General features: G+C 37.4%; 1 protein-coding gene across 1 annotated transcript in view; it reads right to left on the bottom strand.

Moving 5' to 3' along the window:
- The window catches only part of LOC150085854 (deoxynucleoside triphosphate triphosphohydrolase SAMHD1-like), a 207060-nt gene that overhangs the window by 13620 nt on the left and 168788 nt on the right, over window positions 1-24652 (bottom strand). Inside the window, exons 9-10 of the mRNA XM_090374716.1 lie at window positions 8117-8390; window positions 2123-2227 (exon numbers count right to left, since the gene is read on the bottom strand). Of these exons, the coding sequence (XP_090230842.1) occupies window positions 2123-2227; window positions 8117-8390 (379 nt within the window). The remainder of the gene's footprint in view (window positions 1-2122; window positions 2228-8116; window positions 8391-24652) is intronic.

Below are 24652 nucleotides of genomic sequence, written 5' to 3'. Positions count from 1 at the left end.
CAAACGATTGTACAAAGTCTTCTATTGTATGGAGCGGAAACCTGGACATTGAATAGGCGAGTGGAAAACAAATTGCTCTCCACAGAAATGGATTTTTGGACATGCTCAGCAGGAACCTCTAGAAGAGACAGAAAACGGAATGAAGTAATAAAGGAAAAAATGGAAGTGAAAAAGACTATTATTGACACCATCAAAGAAAAGCGTCTAACATGGTATGGACATGTAAAACGGATGCAAGAAAACAGATATCCAAAGGCTATCCTGGAATGGATACCTCCTGGAAGAAGGAGAAGAAAAGGACATGGATGGATGGAGTACGGGAGTGCATGACAGCCCGAGGCTTAACCGACCAAGACACCTTGAACCGCACTTTATGGCAGGAAAAAATTCCTAACAAGAAATAACTTGTAGGCCGAGGAAACCCATTGTAAATGGAAACACTCCTCTTGAAGAAGATTTTACAATAAAAAAAAAATGGCAGTGAACAGAAATATCAATTAGTATGTATATATTACAGTGCTATATTTACTGTAACATTTAATTATTTAAGATGTTTAAACCTGTGTTAGCAATTTTATTGGGTTTCTAACTTTTTTTAGTGTTTTACTTACCACACTGAACATTTTTTTGAGTGCTCTGCCCCATCCCTATTTTTCCCAAAAGCCATGTAATGCAAAAATTTTTATGAACAGATGTACTGCGTTATAGCAGAACAGACTGTTTTTTTTTTTTTTTTTTTTTTGATTTGGTAGTTGTTGGCGCATCGGCTTCTGTGGCCATATTGCACCTCCCAAGGTTTTTGCAGTACTTTGATCCAAGCCCGAGGCGGGAATCGAACCCGCGACCTTTGGGTTGCCGGGCAGGTACTTTACCCACTCGGCTAGCCCGGTCAGCTGAACAGACTGTACCATTTGATATCTTATTCTGCATTGTTGCCCAGAACATGGATGACTATTCTTTATCTTGACATTATATGGCAAAACTAGTAGAAATGTGATGATTTACTTATCTTTTCATGATACTAAGACAGTCACTCTGAAGCCATACTACCCTTCTCAAACTATATGGTTACTTTAACTTTGTAACTAACAATGCGATAATTGATTTAAAATATTTATTAATAATTGATTTTTAAAGAACCAAAATAATAACCACAAATATTCTAATGTAGCAGCACTATAAACTTAAAGGGTACTATGCAAAAGCCAGTATGCACAACTGAAATCAGCACTTAATATTATGAAATAAAAAAAATAAAATTATCGATCACAAGATTTTAATGACCACTGCTTTGATCAAAAAATAAATTTTAGTGAAAAATTTTTGAAATTTCCCTCAAAAATGCATTCTAAGATGCCCCCCCCCCCTCCTTTTTTTTTTTTTTTTTTTTAGTTTGCGTTTCACTGGCTGGTTAAATGGAGATCACTGAACTTCTTTAGCCATTGTTTAGCTTTTAATATGTACTTGTGCTTTTGTTGTATTATTGTGTTAAAATATAAATACTGAATGGTATGCCACATGCCTGCTCATGCAAAATGATTACAATAGACTATCTTTTTAAAAACTTTCATCTATCAAAGGGGGGGAAAATATACATATACTCAGGTGTGTTTATTAAAAAAAGTGTTATTCATAGTTTTGTGCCAAAATAAAGATACTGTAATGTGAACAACTGTAAACAATCTTTCTATTCTGTCATTATTAAATGGGCACTTTTACATAGGTGCATTCACTGAATGGTTACTTATTAGCCCAATACCTTTTCAATACAATTAGAGTTTAAAAATCATTCAGATTTTCTACAGTGGTGGAAATTTCATTCCACTGTAACCTTTAACATCCTAATATCCACTGTTTAAAAAGTTCTAATACCTCCCCTGCCCTTTAGATATGATCCAAACAATAGTATTATAGGCTAAAATGTGCTCTCAGAACATGAGCTGCCATAAATGGCATTTAACATAATCATTTATTATAGAAGTGAGATATATAACTTGAGATATTTAACACAGGTGGTGCTCAGTTTCTTTCAGTGTTATCAAATAAATAATCTAAGAGCACAATTTTTCAATACGTTTATTGTCATAACATATTACACTTATAAAAATATCAAAAATATTACCTGAACTATAACATCATTCTCTACAACTTCCTTGTCTGTATTGCTCTTTCTTATGGAATGATTAAAATCATTAAGATAGCTAACTATCTTTTTAAAAACTTTCGTCTAGCAAAAGGGGGAAAAAAATATACATTTACCAAATGACATGTTAAATTATTGATAAGTTTAATGATGATGTGTGTAAATATGCAACTTAATGTTGAACTGCCACTGTAGCAGCAATTAAAATTAAGTCTGCCAATAATGTATGTACAGTATAATGATTGAAACAAAATTTTGAACAAACAGTTCAAGATATAAAGCAGTGGTTCTCAAACTTTGAACCCACGCCGCCCTGTAAAATTTTCCCGGCGCCTCCCTTAAATAAAACATAATTATGCAATTTCTTATTTTTAATATGTTAATACAATAATTCAGACTCGTGCAAGGTCAAACAAAGTACAAAAATACCTGAACAAGTCGCTCGTAGTAATACGGTCAGGGAACATGATGTGTTCTCTTCATCAAATATTTTCTATTATTTAAACTAATAACACAGATCAAATAGTACAGTAAACCCCCGCTATTCGCGGTATCTGTATTCGCGTATTCGCGATCGCCGATTAATATAAAATGAAACCTTAAAAAAATGTGAATTTTAAAGCGCCGTGAATATTTTCCGCCATAAAAAAAACATGGGCGTGGCTAAAATTATCTTTCCCGGTCAAAACAGCGCTCAGTGGGTGGGGGAAGAGGGGTGACAAAATCGCGAGCGTGGATGTTTCTCGCTAATCCTTGTTCAGTATGTGTTATGCGCTTGTCATGGAAGGTTTCGTCTTTTGCTTTTAATTTATATGTTTATAAATTGAATAAATTTATCAATTTATAAATTGATATGCTTACAAAAATGATAAATCTACCGTTTTGCAGTGTAAAACACTTTTTCGTGTATGTTAACGGAAGAAAGTGACTTTATTGTGGACAAGTTCTTTCTAACCCGCACAAAAATATAGCTACGAATAACAAGAGAAATGTGAAAAGATCAAAGAAGGTGATGACATTAGCAAATAAAATTGAGTTATTAGATAAAATTTCTAATGGTGAAAGTGTCTCAGTGGCAAAACACTACAAAATCAATGAGTCAACGGTACGATCACGGTACGATCAATCAAAAAATCGGAAGAAAAAATCCGCCGTAGTGTCCGTGAAAACGCGCTAATTGCTTCAAAAATTTGATCTGTAACTCGTGATGTTAAATTAGAAAAAACGGAAAAGACTAAATCTGTGGATAGAAGACCGAACTCAGAATAAAATTCTGTTAAGTTCACTCATCATTCGTGAAAAGGCAAAACTCCTTTATCAACACTTTTGCGAAACTGGTGATAGCACTAGCGGAATAAGTTTTTTTGCTAGCAAAGGCGCTGGTTTGAAAGATTTGTTTGAAATTTCTAATAAATATTACATTTAATATTAAATTGTTTCTTATTTTCATTTCGATGCCATATGCTTGCATTTAACTACGTACTGTCTATGTACATAGTCATATTATGAAGGTACATATAATACATACATAGACAAAATTTTAGACTAGTTTTTCTTATAAATTTCATACTTTGGAACGGAACCCCTTTATTACTATGGGAGCCATAACTCAGTATTCGCGTTTTCGGTATTCGAGACATTTCTCAGGAACGTAACCCCCGCGAATAGCGGGGGTTTACTGTAGTAGATATCTAATAGAAAAAAAAAAAAAAATAATCATTCTTAATACATTTTTAATATTTGCCATGGAAATCTTACATAATCTTACAGCCCCTGATAAATTATGGTGCCTCCCCAGGGCGTCGCGATGCACAGTTTGAGAACCATCATATAAACAAAGAATGATATTATGTAAAGTAAATTTTAATAGAACTGATAACAGATCAAATAAATGATTACACATTACATCAGACTTCATATTAGATAAGAAAATATTGAGAATTTTATATATATATATATATATATATATATATATATATGTGTAAAAAGGATATGTGTGCCCTAATCTATAACTGAAAGGAAAGCCCCCAAAATATTAATACTAAAATTATTGCAAGAATTTTAATTACTCCAAATAATAATTAGCAAAAGCTATCTGATTGTTACTTACCAGTAACTGCAAGATCAAATAATAGAATAGTAGGCCTGAGTGAGAAAAATGTAATAATTTAACAAAATTTTAGTATATATAAAATGGAAGAGGTAGGGGTGTTAAGGGAGTATGTAATAGCCTAGCTTAAAAAACGGCAAAGTGAGGGAAGAAATAGGATAGCAATAGTACCTCGATCTTTCTCAATTACACTAAAAATTCATGGGCTAGAAAAATTATAATATGAAAGCGCACACACACACACACACACACAAAGAGAAGAGGCATATGCTTTGCTTCTCTTTATGTCTGTATGCTTTCATATTCTAATATTTATGCCCCATGAATTATTAGAATATATTTTTTCTTATTCAGGTCTACTGGCTTATTATTAGGTCCTGCAAGTAACAGACAGCTCTTGCAGATTATTTGGATGTATTGAATGGTACTAAAAAGGTAAAATGTAAACTGCAGCCATTGTCAACCCACTGCAGGATGGAAGCCTCCCCAACGATTCAAATTGAGGGAAATGGACCATAATCTGCCACGCTGGTCCAGTGCGAGTTGGCAGATCGACAGTATTTAGCAGTCAGGGGCTTGAACCTCTGTCTACACAAAGCTTGAGCGCGTACTACTGCACTCCCACTCCTGACCACTTGGCTACGGAGGCCTTTGATAATGCGTTGATAACTAATGTGTTGCTAACTAACCTGTTTTCCACTTTTTTTTAATATTTAATTCTCCATTATTTTATCTCTTTTTCTCTCTCTCTCTCTCTCCTCCTACATATTTCATGCACCCCCATTTAAAATTTATTATATTATAATTTATTCACACGTGTGTATGTAATAAATTACGCATACACACTTGTAATTACCAATTAGACAGGTAAAAATATATTTTTCATCAAAGAAAAATAATATATATGTAATAAAAAAATATGGATAGTCTTTGAATGATGATTACAAATATGTTTGATTTTCCTCTAGCATGTCTGTTTTTGTGCCTGATTACGTGAACATGATGAGACTGATAGTACCACTCTACATGAGTATAATTTTTGTTTATAATACATTTGTATTCATGTTTGTTTGAATATATTCATATCCTTGTTATTTTATAACATAATTATTTGATTATAAATTGTTTCAGGGAAGATTTGAATTACTGAAATGCTGTTATTGTCATGCTGCAGAAGTGTAAAAAATCACCCCAACAAATTCTGCTATTTGTGCAACTCTTTCTGACTAAATTGCAACAGCACACAATCATGATGGATATTCGGATGTCCCCTACCCTCTAGGTGACTAGAGTAAGGCATGGGCACCACATGAATGAATGAATCATGTGAATGGTTGACCCAAAGAAAGAAATCAATGTCTACTCCTATACCTGTGTCATGGAGGGAGCCAAAAGACCATGATTTTAATATTACTTTTGTAATGTGATTGTAAATTGGATTTTCAAAAATAGCTCAAGAGAAAAAAGAATAACTGTATTCTCACTGAAGAATAAGCAAAATATTGCTTATCAAAACCTGGATTCACCAACAACTAATCCCAATTCTGCTATCTCCATGGCTTGTACGGGATTCTTTAGATGACGAAACTGAATGCAATGGAGGTGCAATTAGCAGAGATATGATAATTGTCAGTCATTTCTACGTACACACCTGATGGAGCTGTTCACTCAAGATAAGTTGAATGACCTCATTAGAAATCGCGCTCTGCCCTCTCCAAAGCTAAAGGTGTATGTCTTGCCAAAAAACTAAAGCATAAATGCTTAGTTAAGAACATCAAAGTACCAAAAAAGTTTTGGCAACATTCTTTTACAGTAAATGGTAAAATTCTTACTTTACTAGTAAACTAAGAATTGGAGCCTATTAACATGCCAGTGACCTCAGGGTCAGGGACCTCAGCCCATTATATCAGATGTGACTGGTCTCCAAGAAGCACATAAGTGGTGCACAGTAATGTCCCATTAGTGGGTCCAGTGCAGATTTTCCTTCCACCTCTCCACATTACACTTAGCCTAATGAAACATTTTGTGCAAATAATGCATAAAATGAATTTCAGAGAATTATTGCTCCTTTTAGCCCTGGGAATGAGAGCTTTTCCTCCCAGGTTTCTGGCCCCACTGTGGGGGACACAGGAGTGGTGCCACCTAGTGATCAAACAGCTGGAGAAGTTAGTTTTAACAGAACAAGATCACTCAGAAAATCACTATTTATTGCCCGAGAAAAATCACTTGGACACTATTGCTTGGCATCCGGGGCCAAAAAATGTTTTACTGAAAGCTGAAAAATTTGTTAAAGTGGCATTTCTACAGGGTGTCTCAAAAATATTGGTACAAACGTTTAGGGGAGGTAGGTAACATCTAAAGGAATGTGAATCGCATAGGAAACGTCACCATAAGTCACTACATGGTGCTGTTCATCAGTTCGTGAGAGGGAAAATTTCTGGTTTACTCATTCAAGCAGTAGTTACTGCACGAAGAGCATGCATCGATATACGAACTGTGAGCTGGCAGACATGCACCTAGTGTATGGATTAGCAGAGGGCAATGGATGAGCCGCTCAATGAATTTATGGAGAATGCTTTCCAGACAGACATGTACCAGACCACCGTTTGTTTGCGTGTGTGCATCAAAATTTGTGCGATTATGGGTCATTTAGAGGTAACAGGAGTAGTGCGGGCAGACCACATTCGACGCGAACTCGCGCCATGGAAGAAAGTGTGTTGAATGCCGTCCAGAATAATCCTATTACCAGCACACGTGCCATTGCCTCTGCCTTAGGAGTGTCTCGTTGCAGTTTACAGCGTGTCTGGCACAACGATTCCTTACACCCCTTTCATCTCCAAAGGGTTCAGTTACTGCTCCCCCAAGATCATCCTGCACATGTGGCTTTTGCGCAGTAGTGTCTCCAAGAAAGTGTACAAGACTTGAATTTTCCAGCCTATGTTTTGTTCATGGATGAGGCTTATTCAATCAGCACAATGCTCACGTGTGGGCTCACGACAACCCACACGGTGTGAGCCCCCATGCGACACAACATCGCTTCGCAATAAATGTGTGAGCAGGTATGGTCGGTGACTGCTTAGTCGGCCCATACCTGTTACCATCCCCCATGAACTCCGCTAAATATCGGATCTTTCTTGAACAAGTTCTACCAGAGTTACTTGATGATGTTCCAGCAAATGTGAGACGCAACATTTGGTTTCAACATGACAAGGCGACTGCCCATTATGGAAGGTGTGTTCGTGACCATTTGAACAGACGTTTTGGGCGTCGATGGATTGGCCGTGGTGGACCTGTTGCCTGGTCCCCACACTCACCTGATTTATCGAGCCTTGATTTCTTTCTGTGGGGGGCCCTCAAATCTATCGTGTATGAATCGCCTGTGGAGACGGAAATGTATCTCGTGGCGAGACTTGTCTGCACTGCTGCTACTGTCAAAGAAACTCCAGGTCTGTTTGACCGTGTCCACCAATCCATGCTGCGTCGGTGTCACGCATGCATCGCATCTCATGGTGGAACCTTCAAGCATCTGTTGTAACATCAGGAAATGCATCCATCTCGTACTCCATTGTTAATATTATGTCAAATGTTTGCCACTAATTACTGTCTTGTGTCATTTCTGCTTCTTGTGCCTCTGCTACTACTTTCCCGTGACGTTTCCGGTTATGGGTTCCTATGCAATTCACATTCTTTTAGATGTTACCTACCTCCTCTAAACGTTTGTACCAATATTTTTGAGGCACCCTGTATAATAAACAATGTTTAAAATAACACAAGTTTTCTGAATGTTACCCTCCTTTTTAATAATTTATTTTGACAATACAAAATGCATGCAGAGATTGTATCAAAATCAAATTTCAACTTACTTCATTATTAATTTCCTGGTTGACTGTATCATCATCTAAGAAAACTTTTGTAGCCACATGTTTATACAGCATAGCTTTTCGCTGATCTAACCCCGAAATTAATCTTACTACATCTTTTAGTTCTTCCTGTGTAGTATATTTTAGGCTGCTTATGAGAACAGGATCTGTTAATATACAATACTTTTTCATATTATGTCTAAATTCTTCTCCTCTTTCCATATTATATGCATACTGGGCTGCTTTTCTACTCCATTCTGATAAATATAAAGGAGACCTATAGCAAAACAGCATGAAGAAAACTTAATATCTGAATTATTACTTATATATATAAACAAAATCTGAAAATGGATATCTTTTTGTGGTTGTTAGAAACAATAAACAAATTGGTTTAATTAATGTTATAAAAAATTCTAGTTCGACATAAGTTCACTGCATTTTTATGCTGCTTTTTATTTCTTTTTTTATAATTTTATATTCTTAAAAATGGTTTTTATAAAATTATTTTGGCTTAAGACTTAATTTTATCTTTTAGTAGCTTAAATCAGTGTTTATTATGGGTTTTTTTTTTTTTAATATCAATCTCAAAACTGGATGTTTTTAAAGAGGATAAATAAACTGCTCATGGAGAAAGGCAGGATTACGCAGGTGAATGGTGATAATTATGTAAGAATTTCCTCCAAGTCTGATCTAATGTTTTAATTAAAATATGCCGCAAGTACAATATGCACCTGCAAATTCTATATTAAGCAAACAAATTTTAAAAAACATGGCTTAAAATTGGCTCAAATTTTAAGACAAGGGACCAACAGTTGAGGGATTCAATCTGATGTTATCAAAACTAAGGTATTGCATTAGGTACTTGTTGACACCAGACAGACAGTAGCAAGTTAGCCTATGCATCCAAGTGCATCAAACAGGTTAATAATATCCTAGCTCATACCAGACTGGAGCTAGTTTACCTAGAATAAACAGCATGTTTCAGTATATCTTCAAACAGGCCTATGGGGCTGGGAAATTCCATACTGCAATAATTAAAGACAAACACCAGCCAAGGAATTAAATTTTTACTATAAAAATAAAATATAATGAAATACTGTAATACACTATCGGAAGACTAAAATATTACAATAAATTACGATAAAATAAACTACGATAAAACATTAAAAATATAGTTAATAATACTGAAGCAATAAAATTATCTAAAATAAACTGGATTAAAAGCAATAAAACCTGAAGCTTTCGGAGACTGCTGTCCTCCTTCTTCAACAGTACTTCTTCTTCTACTGTTGAAGGAGGACAGCAGTCTCCGAAAGCTTCAGGTTTTATCGCTTTTAATCCAGTTTATTTTAGATAATTTTATTGCTTCAGTATTTTTAACATTTTATCGTAATTTATTGTAATATTTTAGTCTTCCGATAGTGTATTACAGTATTTCATTATATTTTATTTTTATAGTAAAAATTTTTAATTCCTTGGCTGGTGTTTGTCTTTAATTATTGCAGCATGTTTCAATGGTGGTAAACTTGGACACCTTGCAGAATAAAATTTTCTAAAAATAAAAAACAAAAGGGTTGTTTTTTCACCTAATAACATGGGAAAGAGAGAGCACAAAGGTTTCTTGTGCTGCACCCTTCGAAATACAGACAGAAACTATAAAATCAACTTTACCAAATTACTCATTCCAATAAAGACTAAAACCACTTGAGGTGGAGAAAAATGGATCAACTCAATTTCCTACTAAAAGTGAAATTCCAGTTTAAATCCTGAAGTTAAGACTATGTTCAACTTTCATATAATTGAAGGATATTTCTGACATTATTCCCACCAGAGTGGTTTTTGGTAGGATTTTTTCCTGTTAAGAGAAACAACCTGTAAATATAAGAAAGTCTTAAAAATACTCAAATATGATTTTCCTATGTGGTCACAGAAAGAAGTTTCTAGGTAATTAAACAGTTTTCTCTTAATTGATGCATTGGTGAAGTTGAATTAAGACGAAGATAGCTTACCATTTCAAGACCTGATAAAAAGAACAAAAAGGTTTAAAGTCAAGTGAAGGAGTTGTGTATGTTGGCACAAATTCTTTTTGCTGGCTGCTTTCCTGCATTTGGCTCTGTTAATATTCATTTAATTATAAGGTTTAATTAATTAGATGTTCTTATTTGTGTTCCACCTTTTGCTTGCATGCTTGGTTGTATTACTCTCACCTGCATATCATAAAGACCAGCTCTCTCCTTAAACCCCCAACAAAGAATGCCTACTATCACCCCTTTTCAGATGACTACCTAAGCCAGCCTGAGAACATGGTAGAGGAAGTCAATTTAAAAATACATACCGCAAACTTATGACATAATTATGAGAGCATCCTTGGGCTCGGGAAATCTTCATGGACTGTAGATGTGCAACTGTATCCCCAATTCACAAAGGGGATCAAAGGGTGACAAGTAATTACAGACCTGTTAGTTTAACTTCTGTTCTAGGAAATATAATGGAGTCACAGGTTAAAGAACCATTGCAGGATCATCTAGACAAGACTGCAGTCATAATTCAGACACAGCATGGGTTTGTTAAGGGGAAGTCATGTCTGACCAATTTTAATGGATACTACGATGTGGTCATAAAGGAACTGGATGCAAAAAGTAATTTTGATATCGTATACTTGGATTTCAGGAAAGCTTTTGATACTATTGCACATAAAAGGCTACTGTACAAATTGGAGCCTATGGCATTGAGGGCAAGTTGCTGCTATGGATAAAGATTTTGAGTGGGAAAAGACAGAGTGGTAATTAATGGACACCGCTCTTTGTATACTAATGTTATTAGTGGAATCCTCCAGGGTTCAGGGATGGGCCTATTGTTGTTTTGTATAGTTATCAATGATATTGATGAAGACATATGAGGTTCAAGTTTGCAGACAATATGAAGATTAGCAGAGTTGTTAATGACAGTACACTACTGCCATTATGCTGAGAGGTGGCAACTGAAGTTAACATTGATAAATGCAAAGTACTGCATATGGGTAGCAGTCATCCCAGAGTAATGTACCAACTGTGTAGTACTACACTCAGGGTAGTAGAAAATGAAAAGGACCTGGGGATAATTGTGCACTCGGATATGAAGTTTTCTGAGCAGTGCAGATGGTCAGGCCACAACTTGAGTACTGAATACAGGGCTGGAGGCCTCATTTTAAATAAATAAATAAATTTTCTGTTTATACTCCAGGATGACCAAATGATCAGGAGTTCACAAGATAGATAGAATACAAGAAACAGCACCGTATTTAGTAGTCGCGGGCTTGAACCCCAGTCACTCAAGGCACGTGTACTTATGCACCTACGCGCCTGACCACTAGGCTATGGCGGCCTGGCAGGATGTAAAGCTGCTGGAATGAGTACAGAGAAGGGCAACGAGATTGGTGAAGGGAATAAACAGTTGCTCTTACCAAGAATGGCTTAAGTTCTGCAAATTGCAGCATCTAGAGACTAAGCACCTATGAGGTGATCTGATTGAGGTGTACAGGGCCTTGAATGGTTTTAACAAGCTCAATGCTGGAATTCTTCCTCTCGCTCACATTTTGAACCTAAGTGGGCACAAATTCAAACTGAGGAAAGACAGTTGTAGAAAGAAAAAAATATGTCCAGAACTTTCCTTTAGCCAGCGGGTGGTTGATTTATGGAACAAACATCCACCGGTTGTTGTGGATGTTGAGTGCTTAAATAAATTCAAGGGAAACCTGGACAAATGGGTGGGTGAAGTGTGTGTGTGTGTGCGAGATGCTGTATAAGCTTTCTTTATTGATCATATGCCTCTGGTAACTTATTATTAAATGAACTTATATCAACTCAAATTTCAACTTAACTTAATCCTATGATTTATACTATATTTAATATAACATAAATAGGGTTAGGCTGGCACATAACTAACAGAAATAGATAGTTTTGGTTGCTATTGATGGCATATATTGAGAGGTGCTAGCTCCATGGTGACGTGGTTTTCAATGTAAGCCTTATTCAATAACTGGTAAAATTTGGTATTCTCGTTAGATTTTGTATTTTATAAATATGGAATTATGATTATTATTAGCTTTGCTTTATATAAAGGCTGATAGGGTCCTTTGTATGTTGCAGATATTCACTGCCAATTTTGTTTTTGAAATTTAATTTCTATATGGGTAGCTGATAGTTTCTGATAAAATGTCTGACAGGTATCATTTTATGCTATATCTATTGAATTTGTATATTATCAGGCAAATGTAATGTTGAATCATTTCTGATGGCATTAATCTGTTCTGACTAGTAATTTTATCTGTTTTAAATAAATAAATAAATAAATATTTTAAAATTAATATATACAGTAAAATCTTGTTAATACAAACTCGGTTTACACAAAGTACTCGTTTATATGAAGAACATAGCATTCCCCTGTGAAAGGATAGGCTTTTATATGTAAATATTCGTTTATTACAAAATTCGGTTAATAAGTATTACAAAGTTCTTTTTTACCCCATGAGAAATAAATATTGTAATTTTGTACGTTTAATACAAATCTTGGTAGAGCGATCCAATTATTGCCCCTGGCCACCTGGCTCCTTACTTCCCGAAGGATGGCACTGACTTGTTAGAAATTAGTTTTGTGTAAACAAAAGCAGTTTATAGTAGCTACAACATCAAGTGTACTCTGAAAAACATCTTTCTGAAGGATGAGTTGTTAAATTAACAAAAGAATAAAGTTTTTCTAAGTTGTGTACATGCACTCCCTCACTCTCCAGGGAATAAGGTCAGTTGCAATTGTTACCCCAGTTCAAAGAGTCTTTTGCTATCGTATACAGCAATCTATTTTTTGTGCCATTTTATCTGAGCTGACGTCTTTTTCAGAACTTGTCTTTAAATTAATTTAAAATTTGTTTATATTAAATCTTATCTAGCAGTGTTATGGCAACAAAATTTAGATGGACAGAATAAAGCCTGGAAATTAAAGAGGTCGATAGGATGGAAAGAAGCAAAACGGACATTGCAAAGGAATACAACATCCTTTTACCTACTTTATCTACAATACTGAAAAACCAAAAAAAGACTTGAAGTGTGTGACACTGGAGCAGCGATGAAAAATAGGAAACTAATTTGTGGTGCAAAACATGAGGAGCTTGAAACAAAACTTTTCGAGTGGTACCAAACAAATGCGTGCGTGCATTTAATTTGCCAATATCAGGTCTGATTTTGCAAGAAAAGGCAAATTATCTAGCTCAAAAACATGGGATTAGCAACTTCAAACACAGCAGTGGCTGGCTCCAAAGATTTAAAAACAGGAATAACTTGGTTTCGCAAATTGTTTGCGGTGAGTCTGGATTAGTCGACAAAGAAAAGGCTACAGACTAGTTTTGTTCTGTACAGTCCATCCTTGAAAAATATGAGGCAAAGGATATTTTTAATCTTGACAAGACAGGATTATTTTATAATTTGCTGCCAAAACTACGCCCACTTGTGATTGGTAAGTTTTCCAAGCCAAGATGTTTTAAAGCAGTTAACCAACTTCCCCATGATTATGAGACCAATAGACGTACTTGGCTTATGGTCAAAATTTTTCAGTCTTGGTTATCAAAATTGGACAGAAGAATGGCTTCAGAAAAAATGAACATTTTGATGATTCTAGACAGTTGTACAGCACATTCTGCTGAGACATTTAAGTTGACAAATATACGGCTGCTGTTTTTATCCCCCAATACCACTAGTTTAACACAACCACTGTATCAAGGCATTATTTATAACCTCAAGGGAGCACATAGAGCCTGCCTGATAAGGTACTTGATCCGCAACATAGAAGGAGGGAACAATTTGCAGCCAAATTGGTATGTCTTGGATGCTATCTGTAATCTTGTTATTGCTTGGGAAACTATTACATCAAGTGTTATAATCAACTGCTTCAAAAGTGGCTTTAGAGAGGATATCATCGAAAAATATGGTCCAGCAGACAAATGTGATAGCAACAGTGTGGAATGGAGGAATTTGAAAGAGCATATGAATTTTGTTGGCGAATTTGAAGAGTTTGTGAAGGTGGATGATGAAGTTGCTACCACTGCAATGCGAACACCAGAAGAGCTGCTGGGTACCAAACAAAATGATGCTGTTTTTGTTACCAGCGAATGTGAAGACACATGCACACTGCCATCTAAAAAAGATGCCCAAAATGCACTGAACATAATAGAGAAGGTCTTGGCCTGCAGTAACGTTGATAAAGAAACAACTATTGCATTTGATAATGTTTGTGCTGTAGTTAAAAATGCATATAGGACAAAAACTGTTCAAACAACATTGGATTCTTTCTTTAAATTAGATTAATTTATTAAAAAGTTAATGGTTTGTATGGTTCCTTTTATAATTATCGTAATTATTTTTACTGTGATACTAAAAGATTGTATATATCAAAATATATACTGTACAATATTTTAATTTCCTTTAATATTGCTTTTCTCTTAGTTTATATCATACAAATAAAATAAAATCTTTAAAAAATATGTTATTCCTATTATTGTATTGTTAGACAAGGCTTTTGTTTTTATTAATTTAATTTTGATATTATTATTAGATATACAGTATGTACCAAAAAAAAAATAAATAATAATAAATAGTGATAAAATATCAACACTTTTGGGGGATCTCGTTATTACAAAACATGAAAATTTAGGTCCTTGAATTTTGTATTAATGAGACTCCACTGTATATATATACAGTGGTGTTCAAAGAAAGTGCATACCTAGGAATTTCACATTTCTAACCCTTTTTCACGATGGTATGTTACATTAATGACTAGCATCACAAATAGAAATATAAACAAAAAGATATTTATTAATAGTTAAGGCAAAGTTAAATAATATTTGACAGGTGCTCTCAAAATATTACAAAATGAGCATTTGCAACCTTTATATAGCAGTTTTCGGAAACACGACAATTATGGCTGAAATGTTACCAGAAGCCCTCAATTTGCCTCAGTTTATTATTTTAAATGGGAAAACATAATGAAAAGTTCACCAGGTGCAAACTAATATTTATTTGAACTGTGTCTGGTCCTTTTTGGCTATTTTTTTTACTGTTATGCTGCGATGACAGCAGTACACCATTGAGGCAGTGAAACGATCAATTTCTGAAGATAATCAACTGATAATTCACAAAGGGTCTTCGGTGTCTTTCTGGCAACTGCAGATTCCACACTATGCCAACAGTTCTCTATAGGATTCAGGTCCGTGCTGTTTCCTGGCCAGCTAACAATTGTAATCAAATGTAAACAGATTACTGTCGAACCTCTAATGCAGAAATGAAACTACAGAAGTGTAGTTTCTTTAGCTATTCCCCGATGACAAGAAGCAGAGTCACCATGAAAGATGCAGTTTTTTTTTTTTTTTTTTATGAGAACCCCAAACACGAAAGGTATTAGAACCTATAGTGCTTAGTACCGTGCTTGGGTTGAAGGTTGAGAAGACGAAAGAAGATATTTGTTGACATTGGACTTGAACTTCTGTAGATTGTAATTTTCAGGAAATACGTATGAAGGAAGGTTGTTCCAGAAAACGGCAGTTGAATGAATAAATGAGGAAGATGAAAAGTTGGTTCTGTGGGTTTGAAGTTGGACAGCAAATGGATGTTGGCTAGTGGCGGCACGTGTTCGGACTGTTTTGAAAGAGAGAGCGGGAATTATAGAAGCCAATTCAGAAGAACAGTGCCCATGGAAGTATCTGTAGAAGAGGCATGCAGCAGAAACAGTACGTCTATGAGAAAGCGAGTGGAGAGACTCTGTTAGAGATGAATCTTTAATTAACCTAACTGCCCTCTTCTGAATGGAATCAAGAAGCCTGAGAGAGGTTTTGGGCGCACCACCCCAGATGTGGGAACAATATTCCATGGCAGGGCGGATTTGCGATTTATACAGAGTGAGCAGCTGTTTGGAAGAAAAGTAACGCCGAGAGCGAAAGAGAAAACCAAGTTTTTTTAGATGCAGAGGAAGCAATATTTGTAATGTGCTTGTGCCAAGAGAGATTAGAAGTCAGGGTAATCCCCAAAAGAGATATATCATTTTGCCTAGAAATTGGAGTGTCACTAAAGATAAGCATAGGAGCAGAAGAATCCTTTTTGCGAGATATAAGACAAGACTGAGTTTTAGAAGGGTTGAAATCAACTAAGTTGTCTTTGCCCCACTGGAGAATTACCTGAAGATCGGCATTTAAGGAATTGGCAGCAGATTTTCGAGAAGTTGAAGCTGATTGAGCAGGACAAGGTTTCTCAAAATGGAAAGTTGAATGCAATGTGCTATCATCGGCAAAACTATGGATAGGATTTCCAGTCAATGGAAGAAGGTCATTGATATACAAGAGAAAAAGAGTGGGGGAAAGAACTGAACCTTGGGGGACACCGGCATTAGTGGAGAAGTTAGAAGACAGAGAGCCATCTACCATCACCCTCAGTGAGCGATCAGAGAGAAAACTGGATAACCAATTACTAAAAACAGTTGGCAAACCATAAGATGGAAGCTTGTTTAGAAGACCTTTATGCCAAACACGATCAAAAGCCTTTGAGATGTCAAGAGCAGCTACTTGTGTTTCACCGAACCTTTCCATTGAATTAGTCCATAAATGGGTAACATAAGCCAGAATATCACCAGTGGATCGACACTGACGGAATCCATACTGGCGATCGTTGATCAGACGGAAGGTTTCTAGGTAGTTTAAGAGTTGGCGGTTAATTGATTTCTCCATTACTTTAGAAAGAGTAGAAGTAATTGCAATGGGACGATAATTGGATGGGAGGGATTTGTCACCCTTTTTAGGAACTGGCTGGATATGAGCAAATTTCCAAGCAGAAGGAAAATCACCTTTGGAATAAGAAAGTGAAAAAAGGAAGGCAAAGAATAGGAGTAAGTTCAGGAGCACAAGTTTTGAGAACAAGTGGAGAAATACCATCAGGACCTGGAGCTTTCTTAGCATCAAGATTCATCAAAATCCTTCTGATATCCTTTTGATGGAAGACCACAGGAGGCATTGAATGGACCGTGTTAGGAATGGTGGGAGGTGTTTTACCAAGATCATTAATACATGAGCTGGAAGAAAAATGGGAGGCTAGCAGGTCAGCTTTATCCTTGGCTGAAGTGACAACAGAACCATCTGGTTTGGACATAGGTGGGAGCAGAGATGGGCGAAAGTTGTGGCCAATAGCTTTGGCAAGAGACCAGAATGCTCGGCTACCATTAGGGCAAGAGGCAAGTTTTCTACTCTTAGCCTGTTCAAACTCTAGTTTGGACTGATTAATAACTGCTTTACAATTATTGCGAGCTTTGGTGTAGGCAGAAAATGTAACTGAAGAATTAGAAACAAGCCAATTACGATATGCAACATTCTTCTCTTGGACAGCCTTAGCACATTTATTGGAAAACCAAGGTTTAGATAAAGGACGAGATTTTAAAGTGGAGTGTGGGATAAAGGATTCCATTCCTGCAAGAGTAATTTCACTGACACGATCTGAGCAAATGTTGACATCAGAAGTTTTGAAACAGTAATCCGACCAAGGAAAAGAAGTCTCGCAGGTCATCCCATTTTGCATTCTTGTAATGCCAAACAACACGAGGTTGGGAATATCCATGAGATAAAGGTTCCATTGGAGAAGAGACAATCACCAAGTTGTGATCTGAAGTGCCTAAAGGACCTCTCACTTTGACCGTGTACTTAGAAGGGTTGTTTGTGAGAAAAAGATCAAACGTATTGGCTGTATGATTAGGATTGTCCGGTATTCTTGTAGGTAAATGAACAATCTGTGCTAGGTTGTTAGTAATTGCAAAAGCCTCAGCATCTCGACCTGCTATGTCGGTGTGACTAGAAATCGGAAGCCAGCTGGAGTTGTGAACATTAAAATCAACAAGGAAAATTACCTCACTGTTAGCAAAGTTGTACTGGAGAAAGTCAAGTTGCAAAGAGAGGAAGTCAAAGAGCTCCAAGTGATTGGTGGAGTTGGGAGAACGGTAGAGACAACAGATGAATTTGACACAATGAGGTAGAGAGATTTTAAGCCAGAGAAGATCAAAGAGAGGAGATTCCAAATTGCCAAGTCTCTGACAGGGAATATCAGAACGGACATATGCACAAGTACCACCTTTGAGGCGAAAGGAATCATACAGCAAATAATTTGGACATCTGAGATGAGAAGTAGTTGAATCAACTGATAACTGAGATTCAATCAGAAACAGTACATGGGGTTTGGAAGACTGCAAGTGGGAATGGACATCGTTGAGATTGGAATTAAGACCACGTATATTTGTGAAATGAATTAGGAAGTCCTTGGGAGGTTTAGATCTTTTCGCAGATAAGCTTGCTCTATTATTTTGACAATTCATGGTGTATTCAATAGTAAGAAAAAGTGGGTGGGACATGCTGTATGAAGTAATAAAATTTTTGGATATGGCGTACATGTGGTAAGAATATACCCAGATCCTTGACGTAACGTGGCCTCGACAATGCTCCCCGCATACACACTACTCTGACTCCCTCCAGTCACTATCTGGCAGAGTAGAGGAGTAGAGGTAGCAAGATTATACACTAGCTGATCCGGAAGCCTCCTAGAGAGTTACCAATAGGTTTGGTCCGGTGTACTATCTAGCGGCCGGCCTGCGAACACCGTTTTAGAGCTGTACCCTCGAAATGTAAGGAATATTGGATCTCGCCACGACAGTCATCATAACCTCAAAAATCATCAATCATACTGCATGATGGAAGAGATAGGGAAGGGTTGACCGGAACTTAGCTCTAGAGACTAAACATGGATTCCACCACTTCAAGCCTCCAATAAGCAAAGTGGTGGTATTTCACTGGTTGATGAGAGTCATCTACCACCTAGTACTGCCTGGTAACATAGAGGGGCGGCGTTCCTCCATGTGGTGTGGGCGCCACACCTCGACCCCTGCTTACGTTGGTTCACACCTGGGTGGTCACCCACCATGTACTTGTGCATGGAGGTTATACCCAGGATTACTAACAGTCCCACCATCGTGAAGGTGCAAGCAGAGGATTTGGCTGTCATAGACCGTCCGGACTTCGCCGAAATTGGGTCCACTTGACTTAAGTGTCACCCGAATATCAGTTCCATCAGCGTTTTAGACTCCCAGGTAGCAAGAACAGCTTGTCTGGCATATCTGAGAGAATGTCTGTGACAACCTCAAGGACCAAAGTTACCTCAAGTTACTTGGCAGATTGAAATGGCCTCTAATGGTTGGCAGCAATTTGCCTTCCAATATAGCCAGGTATCCATTGACATTTACGGAACCTTTTATAAACTGCAGGTGGCCTACTCTGTGATACGAAATGCACCCCCATATCATTTGGCTGGTAGAGAATTTCACTGTAGACACCATAAAGTCTGCGTGGTATTCTTCACCATGTCTTCAGCGAACTGTTTGTTTCCCATCCCATCAGATCCATGCAGGTTGAATTTCTTTTCATCCAAGAAAATAACTGACTTCCACTGATTGGGTGGGGGGGGGGTCCATTTGACATACTCCTTACACTAAATTAATCGGGCCTTTTTCATTTTTTGTGTGAGGAGGGGCTTCTTAGGACGACGAGCTACAAGTCTATTTTTGAAGAGGCATCTTCTGACTGTTACTGCACTTGCTACCACTCCTATGTTCTTCCCATTCTCTTTTCAGCTCAGACGAAGAAGCTTTACGGTTTTAAAGGTATAAGAGCTTCAAAACGCGGTCCTGTTTTGGAAGAGACTCGTTTGCATCTGGTTCCATTTTTCCTATCAGCAGAACCAGTATTCATTAGTTTAGAAACTCACTGTCGACTGATTACAAGACACTCTATAAGCAATATGACAGGAAGAACAGCTTTCCTTGCGTAAAGCAACAATAGCACTCTTTCTTCATGGTGTCAACTGCACGTAACTCGCCATCGTGACACAAGGAATGAATGACTGCAACTATTGTAGAGTGTGCTTATATAGCTGAAAGTAACAGCTGATGCAATATTATGTCATCACCTATGCGTGTCAATCTTATCTGATGCAATCTAAGAAATATTGCCATATACTTATTTTTTTTATTTTATTTTTTTTTTTGATTTGGTAGTTGTTGGCGCATCGGCTTCTGTGGCCATATTGCACCTCCCAAGGTTTTTGCAGTACTTTGATCCAAGCCCGAGGCGGGAATCGAACCCGCGACCTTTGGGTTGCCGGGCAGGTACTTTTACCCACTCGGCTAGCCCGGTCGGCTCCATATACTTATGTTATTCGGACGACAGTTACAATTTTAAGGGGTGATGCACTTTCTTTGAACACCGGTGTATATATTAGCATTAGAAAAGACACATGATGCAAGAAAGCAAGCTTATATACCATCAGCCCAAAAAAAAAAAAACAAAAAAAACACCCTTATTTCACCCATCCTCTCGCTTCAAATGCTTGTCAAGTTCTTCCTTGATTCTATTTAAGCTATCAATTTCTACAACGACAGATGGAAGTTTGTTCCAGCAATCAACCACCCGCTGGCTAAAGGCAAACTTCCGGACATCTATCCTAAAACCGTCTTTCCTCGATTTGAATTTATGCCCTCTCAGGCGATTATTCTGAGCAAGAGGAAGAATCCCATCCACATTGAGCATGCTCAAACCATTCAAGGCTTTATACACCTCAATCAGATCACCTTACAGGTGCCTAGTCTCCAGACACTGTAATTTGCAAAACTTAAGCCTTTCTTCGTAAGAGCAACCCTTTGTTCCATTCCCAAATCTTGTTGCCCTTCTCTATACTTATTCCAACAGCTCTACATCCTTCTTAAAATGAGGCCTCCAGACCTGTATACAGTACTCAAGGTGTGGCCTGACCATTGCCTTATACATGGGGATAATCACCTCCTTATCCCTGCTAGAAAAATTCCTGTATATCATTAACAAGACACCATGAGCTACTCTTGCAGACCATTTGCACTGCTCAGAAAACTCCATATCTGCCTGCACAATTACCCCCAGGTCCTTTTCATTCTCTACCACTGTCAGTGTGGTACCACAGAGTTGATATGTTACTCTGGAATTACTGCTTCCCATATGTAGTATTTTACATTTTTCAATGTTAAGCTTAATTTTTCACCTCTCAGCCCATCTGCTCAACTTTTCGAGATCCTGTTGCAGCAGTGTACTGTCATCAACAACCCTGCCAACCTTCGTATCATCTGCAAACTTGGAGATTAAAGCCTGATATACCATCATCAATATCATTTATAAATACAGAAAACAATGGACCCAACTCTGAACCCTGAGGGACTCCACTAATAACATTAGTCCACGAAGAGCAGTGTCCATTGATTACCACTCTGTCTTCTTCCACTCAACCATCCCTTTTTCCATATCAGCAATTTGCCTCCAATGCCACACTGCTCCAATTTGTGCAGCAGTCTTCCATATGCAACAGTATCAAAGGCTTTTCTACGATCCTAATATATGGTATCAAAGTTATTCTTTGCATAACAGTTACTTTGTGACTACATCATAGTATCCAATCAAATTAGTAAGTCAAGACTTCCCCTTAACAAACCCATGCTGTGTCCGAGCTGTAACTGAAGTCTTGTCTAGATGATCCTGCAATGCTTCTTTAACCAGTACCCCCATTAATTTAACTGGAACAGAAGTTAAACTAACAGATCTGTAATTCTGTAATTACCTGTGTCTATAACATCATCTCTCTCTCTCTCTCTCTCTCTCTCTCTCTCTCTCTCTCTCTCTCTCTCTCTCTCTCTCTCTCTGGGTAACTCAGAAACCCCTTTTTTTTGAAAGGTTCAGCATAAGCCTCTGGCTTCCTTGCAACATATGGCTAATAATAATCACCTACCTGCCTGTCTCTGATGAACAGCAGTTTGTGAGAAGAAAAGGCAAAGAATTTTACTTGAACTGTCTAGTATTCACAGTGGAGTTTCCAGTCATATAGGGCAGAATGTATTTCAAGCAGTATCTATATTTTGTGATGGGTTCTCTGAATATAGATAACTGCATAACCCCAAGGGCTCACATCTGGTGAGTATGGGCTTGGCACACCCAGGGTCCTGAGCTGGATATCATCATTCTTCTCTTTCTTGGTGATTCTCTCTCTCTCTCTCTCTCTCAGGGTTGGCCCCGAGTGCCAAGCGAGTGACTATAGCGATTTGAAAGCGATTTACTTAAAAGAGCGGTTGATTATAGAATAGTGTTATTTTTCTGAAGTTATTTAATTTTGCACTTCTGAAGTAAAGAAGTTAGCTCACTTGACAGAAAGGCAAGACACCTTTCTTTTTGTATATAGGAATAACTTATTAACACACTAACAACTAATCTCTTGGTCACTGGTGGCACAGCTCCTGCCTCCACGTGGTGGGGCTGGAAGTCTGGGAGAAGAAATCCACTCTCCCAGGGCTAAAAGGATCAGTGACGGAAAACACAAAACAGTCCAGCTGCGGATCTACTGATCCAGATAGGCATGACCTAGATCATGATTTAAACCCATCCCATGCCAAGAGACAAAAAAAAGCAGGGACAGATTATTCTGCTCCTCTCTTTTTAATATTGCATTCCTCCACAGACCAACCACTGAGTAAGTTATCTCCATTTTTGATTCAGAAATGTCTTGAAAATGTGGCTGGCCCTCCAAAAATGGTTCGTCGATTAAGATCTGGAGATTTATTAGTGGAGATGAATGAACACAGACATGCAGAGAGACTCCTGAAAATTTCTACCTTTGGTGGAATTCCCACAAAGGTTACCCCACATGTCACCTTGAACTCCTCTAAAGAGGTAATATCAGAATGGGATCTCCTAAATGTATCGGAAGATGAACTTGTCCAGGAATTAAACAACCAAAATGTAATCCACGGCAAAAGAATTTTGATCAAAAGAGATGGAGAGCTTGTTTCTACTCTGACAGTTATACTGACTTTTAAAACACCAATTCTCCCCACAACTATAAAGGCTGGATACCTCAGATGTCATGTTCGACCATACATTCCCAATCCGGTACGGTGCTTCAAGTGCCAAAAATTTGGTCATTCGCAAGCTGTATGCAGAGGTGTAGTCACTTGTGCTGCTTGTGGTTCTAAAGAACACACACATACCGATTGTAACAAGGAAACTCAAAACTGTCCTAATTGCCATGGAAATCATTCTGCCTTCTCTAAGGACTGCGATCAATGGAAACGAGAGAAGAATATTCAGAAATATAAAATAGAGCATAAGGTGTCATATCAAGAGGCAAAAAAACAATTTACAACTCCTGTTAAATCATCTACGTATGCGTCAATTACTCAACGACTATGCTCAGTATCAACTCAAACTGACTGCTCAGTCCCTCCAAATATCTCTATATCTGGTTGGGCTAAATCAGTACTTTCTTCATCAAAGGAACACTCTCCCTCCAAATATGTAACTCAAGAAGTAAATACACCAGTAACTGTACCTCCAGATAAGAATCCCAAACAGCAACAGAAAGAACAAATCAAGAGCTCTGAAAGAAGTGATAAATACAAACTCAGATCTGATACCATGGACATCGATGAAAAAGCAGGCGAAGACTATACAATTCTTGAAATTCATCCAGAAGATGACATCGACACAGGCAAACCAGTTTTACGAGCTATTAAGTAAATATAAGCCTGTTGCAGTATGCATTCAAGAAACCAATCTCACGAATACAGTATCTATGGCAATTAAGCATTATACTATATATAGAAAAGATAAAGTTCCTCTAATTCAGCTCATGGAGGAGTAGCAGTCATAGTGAACTCTGTAGTTCCCTGTAGACCTATCCCCATGCAAACATCTTTAGAGGCGGTTGCAGTTCGTGTCACCATTGGTATAACAGTAACATTAGTTTCGTTGTATCTATCGCCAAACCATGCATACAGCCTTTATGATTTAGATGATATAGTAAAGCAAATACCTGTTGCCTTTTGTATTATGTAGTTAACAGGTATTTGCAAAAGGCAACAGGTATTTGCTTTACTATGATATAGTAAAGCAAATACTTGTTGCCTTTTGTATTATGGGTGACTGGAATGGCCATCACCCCCTATGGGGTTCCCAACATCTTGACTCTAGAGGACAGATAATAGAAAAATTTTTAGATAAACATCATCTAACTATTCTAAACACTGGTGATCACACATACATACACTCTCCATCTGGTTCAAGTTCAGCTATTGATCTTTCAATATGCTCCCCAGCAATATTTCCTATCATAGACTGGACTGTTACTGATAACCCTTGTGGTAGCGATCACTTTCCTATCATCTGTACTTTCAGCTCAAGTTCTCCTCCCCAGAGAGAAATTAGGACAACCTGGAAATTTGAAAAGGCTAACTGGACAAAATACCAGGAAATAGCTCGAATAGATACTTCCGTCATAACAACCCTCACAATTGATTCTGCAGTCAAGTATACTACACGAAAAATAATGAAAGCATCGGAGGCTGCTATTCCAAAATCTTCATCCAAAAATGTGGTGGAATGAAGCATGTAACAATGCTAAAAAAGAAAGGAATAAGTAC

The sequence above is a fragment of the Mastigoproctus giganteus genome, chromosome 5, assembly GCF_048544385.1.
Source record: "Mastigoproctus giganteus isolate SK-2022 chromosome 5, ASM4854438v1, whole genome shotgun sequence".
NCBI lineage: Eukaryota > Metazoa > Arthropoda > Arachnida > Uropygi > Thelyphonidae > Mastigoproctus > Mastigoproctus giganteus.
The sequence above is the reverse complement of the archived record's forward strand: the minus strand, read 5'-3'. Positions and strand labels throughout refer to the sequence as shown.